Below are 12035 nucleotides of genomic sequence, written 5' to 3'. Positions count from 1 at the left end.
TAATCTGGATTTTTGTTTCACCTTTGTCTTGGTCTGTTTACTGTCGTACTTTATGCACCTGTGTACTGAGTCGAGCTTATGTGAGGCCATGTGAGTAAGACGGGCAAAGCAACCAAAGTCATGTTTTGAGATGTGAGCGCTTGTGTTATGCGGACATTAGATTGTGTGTGAACTAAACTAGTCTCAAACAATAGGGAATTTAGTGTACTTTGTCTATATTATGTTTGCATCAGTTTGGTGTATGTTGGTTGATTTGCCACCTGTTTACCCTAAGTGCCTCATATCACCTCTGTTAGTTTCTACGTAAAGCAGATCTTAGTACTGTACTGTGTGTATTGGTTGGTTCAGTTAATACGAGAGTTTTCCTGTACGTTGAGGAGCTTTTGTGCTACATTATCGAGGAAATAACGTACACAATGTGATAATCCACGATGAAATGGCAGCACGGAGAAAGTGTCTCGTATAAACATTAACTTCCATCTGATATCTTTTGCATGATAATACATATACGTGTTGCAATTGGTTTTTCGTATGTTTGCAAATTTAAGCCCACGACAATAATGCTTAATTCCTCCTCCTCAAACTATAATGAGGCCACACCATAACACACGTATGTCTTAGGCACTGCAGTCATTCAGGTGAGAATTGTCAGTCAAAAACCTCCACATCAACTTGCCAAAAACATAAGATTGCATTGTATCAACGTCTTCAACTTTTATGAACGAGATCTAATAATTAAAAGTGTTCAAATAAGAGTTCATTTGCTACAAGACTCGGAGCAGGAAATACAACACATGAATAATACAACCATAAAGTGATGTGTTTTATAATCACCAGCCCCAAGGTCCTGTAGACTTTGACTAGTATATCATACCTGAATATTTTATTTTACCAACAAGAGGAACGTAAAAAGATGTATCCAATATGAGCAAGTTACTGTATTGGCATTTGGCGATTCACATTTATTGATGTCTTTAAACAGTAATTACAATAATCCATAGTCCCATAATATTTCTTGCTTTTTTCCTTATATTATTGACTCACATTATTGAGGAATGAAGCCTCAAAATGTAATCAAGTTTAATATTAAAAGTTTCCTGCTTTTAGTTAGTCATTGGTCGTGTAGAAGATTGATGGCTTATTTGACTTTCTGCTGGACATTTCTGCTGAAGTGAACATTACTAGATAGTTAGATCAAATATATCTGTAGACATTTTTGTATATATTGTCCTTCAGCGGTCCCCAAGTGTTTGACGTAGCAGAGATAAAAGCTTTGATAAATTTTAAAATGTAGCTTTAATAGTAGGACTTTTAGTTGCTCAAATTGTAGGCATAGTTCATAAATTTTTATAAGTTTTGAAATATAAAATAGATAATCTGGGTTGGAATTATTAAAATGTAACTTATAATCAAGGTCCTAAAACTGCCCAAGTTGGAAGCTACAGTAACTCCTGGAGATATGTACCTAACACCCCTTGACTAACTTAATAACCTATAAATGTGTTTGGTGTGATAAGGGCTGGTCATGGCTGAGATAAAGGGTTTCTGCATCGTGATAAACCTGACTTTCCATAATTTCTCTTGTTAATACGGGGATGCTTAAAACTTGAAATGCCTCTTTAAGATAAACTAACGCTAGACTTATTTTAATGCATTTACAGCATCTATACAAAGCTTTGAGAGTGGTTTATAGCGTAGTTGTGTTGGTTTGATTATTGAAATGTCTTTTTTTTGTGTGTGGAGGATAATAAATTTCAACTTTTCATGACTGTTTTGGAATCATGTTTTGTTCATTCAGATATTTTTCAACTTCAAAGAACAATGAATGATTTTCTTAAATAATTTTCCTCAGAATTCATAAAACCTTAAACATCTTGAACAGTTTACTAAGATCTCTTCATTAGATGATAGTTATATTACTTGGCACTGATTTCACTCTTGTTTAAAGTCTTTTAGAAATCTTACTTTATTTATTTTTAGATTGAGAGGAGTAATAAACCTCAAGCATGGAATAGACTTAGTATCCTAGCGACTCCTAATTGATGGCAAGAGCCGTACTTTGTGCCCGGCTTCGAGTCTCTCCTAGTTTTAATTGATTGGTTACAGGAATTATTTTTGTTCTTTTTTTATATCCGTTATCTTCGCCTTGTTTTCAATCCTTCATTATTTCCTCCTCAATAGCGCACAGGAGAAAATCATCCCTCCTCGACGCTGGGCTTCCTTCAGACAGTAAGCACTCTCGTCTGTTTTTGTCTCTGTTTGGTGATGGTTGTGGAGGGTTTAAACTGCATTGAGGTTATTTACATGCAAGTGAAGGTAACTTATTGTTCTGTTTATAGCATGTCGTAGTATTGCTTTTTGTGGCCTTTGTTTTTCCCTTTTTTTATTTTTGTGTTGCAGATATTGTTTAGTATTTGAGGCTATTTCTGTGAATGTTGAACTACTTGTATTGAATTCATTATTTTATGTATATCTTCATGCAAGTTTAAGAAATACTATACGGTCATGTACGGTAAGTCAGCATCTGCCATATGATTTACTGTATTCGTATATATGCAAAAACGTCACCAGTGATATTTATACGACTTGTTTGTTTACGCATTAATGCTGTACTGTACCGACAAGACGCCTATCAGTAACTGTTATCATGTCATGTTAATGGTGATACTGTAGTTAACTATCAATTTTGACCTGGATATTGATGGCATTTGGAGTGTGTGTGTGTGTGTTAGACTGAAGGCAACCAAACTTTTTTTTTCAGGTATAGTCGTCATTAATATCAAGGTTTAGAGATGTGTTACTCTTACTGATCGTATTTGCTGTCTTGGCATTTTGTGATGTGTTGTACTGTGCTCTTACATTGTTGGAAATTGATGGTTGATTGTTCAGGTTTGTGCAGTAAAGTTTTTCTGTTGGTGGTGAGATAAAGGAAGATGGAACAGATGACCATTGTTTAGAGATTAGTTTAATTTGTTGAGGAATATATAGTCTGGGAGTACAGGCATAGAATAAATTTGGTGATGTTATAGAGAGAGAGAGAGAGATATTCAGTAAAATCCTAAAACAAGTTTACATTAATTCAACATGTACTGTATATAGACACTGGAGGCATAGAATGTACATTGACAAAGAAGGTTTACAGTACAGTACATAGATTTTACAGGCAGTAGTAAATGTTGAGATGCAGGTGTGTGTTGTACTGTATACTGAGAGGGTATTGATTGATGTGATGATGATTGTGTGAGTGAGTGAAGGTTCAGTCAGGTCACCATCATAGGCCACACAATAGAGAATGATGAAAGAGACAATGATTGGTAAGAATGTGTACGTGTGCATGCGTGTGTGTGCGTGTGTGCATGTGCGTGTGTTCTGGCATGTTTGAAATTGTATTGGAAGAAAAACTTGAATATTGTAATGAGTAATAAGGTTGATATTATTCTACTCTAAATTAGGATATAATATATTACATGTTCTAGGGAATCAAATAATGCCATACAGAATAAACAAATTCCAAGATAAAGTAAATATCGTTTATTGGTTCATCTGATAAGATGTGGGAAATTCTCATGATGTTTAGACACCCTCGCTTCTTTCACCTGGTAATTAAACTTCCTAATGCTAATCTAAACTAACCTAACACTAACCTAACCTTAACCAACATACCCCTAACAGTAAGTAGACATTGACTACAGACTGTGCCGTTGTTTACCGAAGATTCATTCATTCCCACGTAATTACCTGTGGGTACCTGGGAACTGTGGCAGGTGTGTGGGAAAGTTTTTTAATTGGGATTATGTTTTTGTGTGTTTTATCATCATGGGTGTTGAGGTGACTAACTTTGGCTTTCATTAACGAGTGTTAGGAGGAAAGTTGGTCTAGGAAATGATGTACTTGGGGCCGTTTTCATTTAATTTCTCTGGTATTTGTGAGTGAAGGACTTGTCTCTGAGTGGCTTGGGTCGTTATAGCAGACAGGGGCACTATTTACCAGTCACATTATCGTCAGTTTTATCATCTGTAGGAGTGGAGTGGAAGGCGGTAATTGTCGTGTCGAACTGTGGGTCTGAGGCGTTATGTCACATCTGCTATCTGTGTGAGGGAACCGGGAAGACCAGAGAGAGAGAGAGAGAGAGAGAGAGAGAGAGAGAGAGAGAGAGAGAGAGATCGACCTGGAAAATATTCTGGGCGAGAGAGAACAGAAGAGAGACCTGTGAGAGAAGAGAGGGGAAGAAAGGGAAGGGGACGAGAGAGAGTCGATTCCATTTTTATTTTGATAAGTCTCCTTCAACAAGTCTTTCGTAGTACAGTAATTGTCCGTGGTAAATAAGTGCATCTTCTAAACTAAGTGTGTAATAGTAAATAAGTGTCTCGTCTTTAATAAGTGCCTTAAAGAAGTGAATTTACTAAAAAAAAAAAACCCCTAAGTCATACTGCATCACGTTCAGTATAGCCACAAAAACACTGCTACTTAAATATAATTAAGTGTCTAGCCCGTTATTAAGTGAAATATCAATATCTTCGTGTGTTTGTAAGTAATATATGAGAACAGAGTTAATTAGTGTTTTGAGAGAGAAGAATAGAAGTACAATTACGTCATAGTGTGTGGGGGAAGGACGCCATATGTGTGTGGGGGGGAAGAGGTGAAGCCACATTCTCGACGGTCCGTACGTGAAGTGGCTTGTTAAGGACGCGATTAGATAGACAGATGGTTGGACGGATACATTGATTGATAGGTAGATAGATGAATGGATAGATACAGGTATGTAGATAAATAAATAATAAATCCATTAAAATCATCACCCTTCACAGCAGTTCATCACGTACAGACAGACAGACAGTAGAGACAGACAGACAGACAGTCAGTACAGATATACAAACACTGACTAACTGTACCTCGATTTAACCATATATAGCCCAAGACAGTTATTTAAAGCCTCAGACAAGCTATGACGCAAGGGTAGCTGTATGGCGTCGATATATAACTGAGACTATCATCAGGAGGGAATTTTGTTGTTTTTAGGTAAGAAAGAGATGAAGATAAAGTATTTTAGTGAGAATATTGTAACAGGTGGTGATGGTGACTTGACTCTATACCTGGTGAGTGACGTAACCCTGGTGTGCGTGCGTGTCAGTAGAGGCATATTTTTTTTCCCCGGTTACAACAAGAATGTGGTCAAATATAGCCCCGCCTTGTGTTTGTTTACCGTCTTGTTGAGGATATATTGGTTTAATACAGTTTTCTAAAGGCTTAATGGAAGTAGAGATTTTATTTATTTCCGTAAGATTGAGTTGTTTGGTAAATATGAGAAGGTAATGTGTTTTAAAGTTATGGTGTTGTTCATCCTCTGAAAAAAATATTGTATTAAGGGCGACGACACTTATAAGATGTTGGTAACTTAGGTCTTGTAATTTTGAATATGGAAATGTCGACAGTTGTAAAGTTGTAACGGGACTTGTGTAATTAAATATAATCTTATATCACCAGCCAGGGCAATAATTTAACGTGCGAACTTCTAATTATACAAAGACTTCACCTTAACAAGATACACTTTACACCACAAGTTGAGAGTGAAGATTAACATTCACAATTGATGGATTTTAAATTAGCGTATCTATTTTAAAGTAAAGATTATAATTGTTATTTTTGGTAAGTTATTTTTTGTGTTTTAGTTTAAGTTAATCTGTTTGGTGTGTTATCGTGTTTTAACTTAGGCGGAATTGTGATCTTACGAGATTTTCTGAATGTGGGTCCTGGCGGCTGACAGATGGCGGGGAATTTGATTAAGAAATTTGTGAGGAGAAAATTTATGTGGCTTCACGCGCTGTTGTTGTTGTTGCTCTGCTGGGGTTATTATTATTATTTTTATTATTATTATTTTATTATTATTATTATTATTTGTGTTGATGTGGATAATGGCAGATCGATTAATGACGGCACAGTTAGACAGCAAAATTCTTCTATTAAATCACCTCCTCTTGTCTGTATGGCTGTTTGGTCATGAGTGTGATTAGAAGGAAGGTTTTATTGATTTATATGAGCTTGTCCGTCTGTCTGTCTGTTCCAATTCGTTTACACCCACGTTTGATTAATTACGGGTGACTTAAGCCCGACCATTATTAATTTTTTACCATCAGTTAAATATAAAACCCAATTAATTTTATCCAGCATCCTCCTCACATACAGCTATATTTAATTTAATTTTGTGACGGATTAATTAATATATTTCGTGGACAATTGTTCAGTTCTGGGAATATTCAGTAAAAGGAATATTGTTGGAGCCTTTTCAGCGTCGAGTTAATGGGGTTTTGTTGCCTTGTTTATATACACCCTTGGCCTCTGGTTGTTTAGTTATTTCTGTAGTTTTGTTTATATACAACATTGCCTCACTTGGTATTGTGTTTGTAAATGAAAAAAATAAATAAATCCCAAACGTTTTTGTAAAGTATGATAATTAAAATTCATAATTCTTCATAAATATTAATATCACGGAGATTTATTAATTCCACAAATAACATTATATTCATACCATCGATACATTAAATTAATTAATTCATATGAGGTATTAATTATTATCGTGAGGTAATGTTTTTTTTCCCCGCGCGCCAAAGACAAAATAAAAATCGTTGTAGTTTTAAAAGTTGTTGTTTGGGTGAATTTATTTGTTAGTGGATGTTAATATGGCGGTAAAATTGCACCGAGACTCGACGAGTAAATTTAGGTGTTATGATAATTGACGTAGTTGAGATTGATGGTGGTGGTGGTAATGGTGAAGAATTGTGGTTGATTGTGAGGTTGTCAGTTGAAGAAAGTAGTGGTGGGGGTTGGTTGTGGAAGTGGGGGAGAGACGTGTAGGGATGGGAGGAGGGGTGAGGTTGGATGGTGGGGATTGGCCATGGGGAAGTTAGGGCGGTTTTGGTGAGGTTGGGTGGTGGGGAGGATGGGTGGGGAGCGGCCATAGTGGGGTTTGGACGACCTTGGTGAGGTTGGATAGTAGGGAGGAGGGGTGAGGGGGCGGGGGTGTTGAGGTTGGGGCGGGGTGGGGTGGGTGCGCGTATCGACCCAGGCGAGGCAGACCGCGGTGGTGTGAGTGAGCGAGTCAGTCAGTCGCCCCGCGGCCAACCTCGGAAACACTCCTCCTGCCGCTCTGAGTTCCGACTGGGCCCCATCACACATACCACCCACCCTGACCCACCACTGACCTCCCCTAGCACCTCCTCCACATACACGACCCTCCCACTGGTCTCTGGAGGTCGTCGTGAGGGGTGGTAGAGGGTGTGCGAGGTCGTCAACAAGGGTGCGACGACCAGTACTGAAGTCTGGAATGTTATCGTCCTCCCCAAAAAGATAGAACGACCCAGAACGACCAACATATGTTTGCACCAGAGAACAACGGACCACTGACCTTCACTCTCTGGTGCTCTAAGATACTGTTTTTTGTTTTTCTTTAGACCAAATATCTACACAAGTCTGGTCCTGTTGAGGTGGTCCAGCCGCGGACTCTACAAGTAGCCGCCTTCAAGTTGTAGAAAGTATGTGTTGTAGTGAGTGTTAGTGGCGGTAAAGTGAACAGGAAGGAGGACAGGACACCTCTCTTGGTGTCCTGGACGTGTAGGAGTTGAAGGATCTAAACAAACCTTAAGAGGACTTCATAGTAGGTGTGGCTTTATAAACAAGAGTAAACAAAGAAGAATCTGTGGACGTAAACAATAGTGGCTGTGTTGGTCTTCACTCCCCGGTAAACAAACACCTGGTGATGAACTAACCAACTTTAGTCAACACAACAGGAATCAGGAGCGTCATTCCTGCGTCGGTAGAGAGTGATAAGAATTCCAGCCCTGGCAGAAGGCGTTCGTCAGGCGTAACTTGTATCCTGTGGGAGTTGAGGCGAGCGTTGCCGACGGTCGTGTTATAGAATAAATCAACTTTATATAACGGAAGACTTGAAGAACGTGAGCATCTTTTTATAGATTAAACGAGACCTGAGTTGAACGCCAGGCACTGTTGTTCACTGGTGCGGGCGTTGTCTTGACGGTAGGGACCACACACACACACACACACACACACACACAGTATCAGCAGTGGGCGAGGCTGAAGGAGACGGTGAGGCGTCGGTGTGTGGGAGGACAGAAGAGAGGTGTAGGAGGTGTTAACACTACACTCGCAAGGACAGATGTACCGAGTGTTGCAAGGTGAGAAGAGATAACAGTGATAAGTGGGAGTTATTAACCAAGTCTCCTGTCAGCTTCACTATCTTGAAAACTGTGACTGGCAGCTGAGTGACTGACTGGTTGTAACTGACTGTTTACCAAAGTCAGTTTTTGGGATAACAAGTGTGTTCTACGTATGAACATCTGGAACCAAGTGATTATCAACACCTCATTAACTCGAGCAATTAACACATCTACACCGTAAACTTTGGCTATCGAGGAAAAGTTACAATTACTGACAAATTTCCTTTTTTATTTTTATTTCATCTCGAGAGCATCAGAGGCTATACAGTATTTACTCGGTGTTCAGGTACTTCTTGTGGGTAACGCGAGGAAGTGTGTTTATTTAGTACCAGGAGAGAGAAGTTAATGTGTTTGGAAAAGTTAAAATAAACCACAGAAAATATATTGAAGTGACTCTGAATTGACTGATTTACGATATTCTGAACTGACTCGATTTACAATATTCTGAACTGACTCGATTTACAATATTCTGAACTGACTCTGATTCTCAAGGTCTCAGTAGCCGAGAAAATCACTTCGAGAGACATTCCTGCTTCCTCAGTTGAGACGGATAAGCTACTGAGAATCGTACCTTACCTCACTGACTCAGCAGGTGATGTCCTAAAGGCTTCAGTAACATAGAAACCTTATAGACTGAAAGGAGTTCTTCAGTAAGTCAGCCACTGTTTACTGAATCTCTACAAAACTCGGCCAGAGAGAGAGAGAGAGAGAGAGAGAGCCTGTTTACTGAGTACACTTAAGGAGTTACTCAGGAAGGTAGACAGACAGGCTGTTTACAATCCCCCAAGTAAACAAGAGACAGACATTGTTTACCAAGGAGCTCTTCATTAGGACTCTTGTTTACAAAAGCCCTCAAGTAAACACACATTGTTTACTAAGAAGCTCTTCATAAGGACTCTGTTTACAAAAGCCACCCAGGTAAACACAACACGATAGAGACCTTGTTTACTGAAGACACTATCACCGCCATGTCAAGGAGAGGGGACAAGATCGAGGTGCCGGTAAGTACAGTACACCCCACACTGCTTGTACCTTGCGTCACCTTGAACTAAACAGCCTTGTTCGGGTTTGGTCTGGTAGAACGACTCTCTTCTCATTATTTATCTCAGCTTGTGGGTGTATCCGGGATGTTGATGTGTCTGAGTGATCTGAGAGACATATTTTAACGACGTGAGACATTTAGGACACATTCAGGGTGTTTTAATGTCTCTTTAACCGCGTGGGACATATTTAGGACACATTCAGAAAGTATGTGTCAAAATAAACAAACTGTGACGTAACTAAGGTATTTTATCCACCATCTTGGTTTTGTTTTACCGGTAGAGGCTCAGCGACATAACGACGCCATCTTGATTATTGATGTTGTTGAGGGTCTCTGAGAATCCATCACTGTGTCGTAGAGTGAGATAGATAGATGGATTGATAGATTGAAAAAGATAGGTGGAGGTATAGGTAGATTTAGATTATATATACAAACACAGAGAGAGAGAGAGAGAGAGAGAGAGAGAGAGTGTGTCAACATCACCTGTGTGAATACATACCTGTGGTCTGTCCTCAACTTCGAGGTAATTACTGATACACACACACACACACACACAGAGTCAGTCAGTCAGTCAGTCAGAATCACAGACAGATGCTGACAAATAAATAGTGTCAGTCAACCATCCAACTAGATAGACAGACAGATAGACAGATAGATAGATAGATAGTTAAGACCCCCCAAACAAACAAACAAACAAACAAACAAAAGGCTGATCCAAAATACAACTGACACATGAAAGGTTTGACAAAAGTCTGGTAACACAAAAATGGTGTTTACAATATTGACGTACTGAGTGGTCTTGTATGTGGTTAGCTGCACGCCGGCGTGCATGGCGGGTGGGTGTGGAGTGAGAGGTATGCGCGCAAGGCCGGGGTGACGAGGGAGAGTGAGGAAGGGAGAGAGTGGAGTGAGGGAGGGAGAGTGAGTGGAGAGACTGGGGGGAGGGAGAGGGAGGGAGGGAGGGAGTGTTACGTCATCGTTCACCGGTGAGGGGGCACTCCTTCCCTCCCTCCCATATGGGGCATTATGGGTGTGGATAAGGGAGTGACAGCGTGTGGATGAGGGAGTTACCTAAAATATCCGCACCTTAAACCAGCGTCACCTTAAACCATTATCACCTTAAACCAGCGTCACCTTAAACCAGCGTCACCTTAAACCAGCGTCACCTTAAACCAGCGTCACCTATGAAGTGTTAACAGGTGGGTGGCGGGGGATCTGATGGCCGGAACTGCGGGTAGACAATAACCCAACAGCGTGGAAGATGATGATGATGGGAGGAGGAGAGAGATGATTGAGGAGGAAGAGGAAGATAAGGGGGATAGAATAGGGAGGAAGATAAGGGGGATAGAATAGGGAGGAGGAGGAGGAGAGGGAAGAAGACCAGGAAGATAATACCGGGGGTGATGCGTCAAGTTTGGTAATGGAAATCTGAAATCCAGGCGAGGTGACCCAGTAATGTGTGAGGCGGTGCGGGGCGGCTCCCAGTGTACACCAAACCCGGGCACCGATAACCCGATAATCCCGATTCCGAACACCGATAATACGAAACACAAACACCGATAATCCGAAACCCGGGCACCGATAATCCTGAACCCGAACACCGATAATCCGACTCCTCAATCCAGAATCTCGATAATCTAAACTCCCAAGCCATGACATTCCGAACCCAAAATCTGTACAATCTGAACTCCGAACCCTTACGATTTAAACCCTGATACTGTACATTACTAAGTTATTTCGGGTACAATACAGGCTCGGGACTGGGTTGTTGTGACCCTGTTTAGTGGTGAACATTTCCCTCCTAACTGAGTGGTTGTGTGTGGGGGGAGGTCAGAGGTCAGTGTGAGTGACCTAGTGTGACCCTGGCCATCTGGGTGTGCGTGTGAGTGCAGGGGTGCGTGTGAGTGGAGTGGAGTGTGTGCATAGGTGGGTTTGTTGGAATGTGTGTGGGTGTGTGTAGTGTGTGTGTGAGTGTAGTGTGTGTGTGTGTGTGTAGTGTGTGTGTGTGTGTGTGTGTGTGTACGGTAACCTCGCCCCTCCTACCTGGGCAACTTTTACCACCTACGATACCTGTTTCACCTACATGGCCACTGACGTCACTATCGCAGGTGTTGACGTCATTGTTTTCACTACCACTACCACCACACCTCTACCACCACCACCACCACCACTCTACCACCACTATCCCCTCCCCCCTTTCCCTCCTCCCCTCCCTAATAAACCGGTAATCTTGGTTAGGTTAGGTTAGGACGGGACCTCCAACGATGCAGCCCAATTACAGCTGTACCCGTTAACGATGCATCCCAATTACAGCTGTACCCGTTAACGATGCATCCCAATTACAGCTGTACCCGTTAACGATGCATCCCAATTACAGCTGTACCCGTTAACGATGCAGCCCAATTACAGTTGTACCCGTTACAATGGCAGCACAACAGCACTCACCTCTCGCAGCAGTAGAAACTGTACGCAATGCAGCAGAGGCCACGTGACCATTACAGTACAGCGTTCTGGTTAATTATCGGCTGTACCAATTATACCTTTAACTGCCAATGACACTTGTAGTCTAATGCAGCGATAACAGTTCCAAGAATCATAAGGCTCCCCATAACAGTTGCAAGGACTAATAAGCAAAGAGTTAAGGACAATGACTGAGGCGGGCATGGAGAGGGCCAGGGTGAGGAGAGAGGGCCAGGGTGAGGAGAGGGTGAGGAGCGGGCCAGGGTGAGGAGAGAGGGCCAGGGTGAGGAGGGCGGGCCAGG

General features: G+C 41.1%; 1 protein-coding gene across 7 annotated transcripts in view; it reads left to right on the top strand.

Annotated features, from left to right (window-relative positions):
• The window catches only part of LOC121864901 (rab11 family-interacting protein 4-like), a 135901-nt gene that overhangs the window by 69633 nt on the left and 54233 nt on the right, over positions 1 to 12035 (top strand). For 4 of the 7 annotated variants that reach the window (XM_042364072.1, XM_042364075.1, XM_042364073.1 and 1 more), the window contains one exon: positions 2182 to 2229. The exons of the other annotated variants lie outside the window; for them this stretch is intronic. In XM_042364072.1, the coding sequence (XP_042220006.1) occupies positions 2182 to 2229 (48 nt within the window). The remainder of the gene's footprint in view (positions 1 to 2181; positions 2230 to 12035) is intronic. 7 annotated transcript variants of the gene reach the window in all.

Source organism: Homarus americanus, unplaced genomic scaffold, assembly GCF_018991925.1.
Source record: "Homarus americanus isolate GMGI-L3 unplaced genomic scaffold, GMGI_Hamer_2.0 scaffold2539, whole genome shotgun sequence".
Lineage (NCBI taxonomy): Eukaryota > Metazoa > Arthropoda > Malacostraca > Decapoda > Nephropidae > Homarus > Homarus americanus.
Note: the sequence above shows the minus strand (reverse complement) of the source record. Positions and strands in the feature narration are given on the sequence as shown.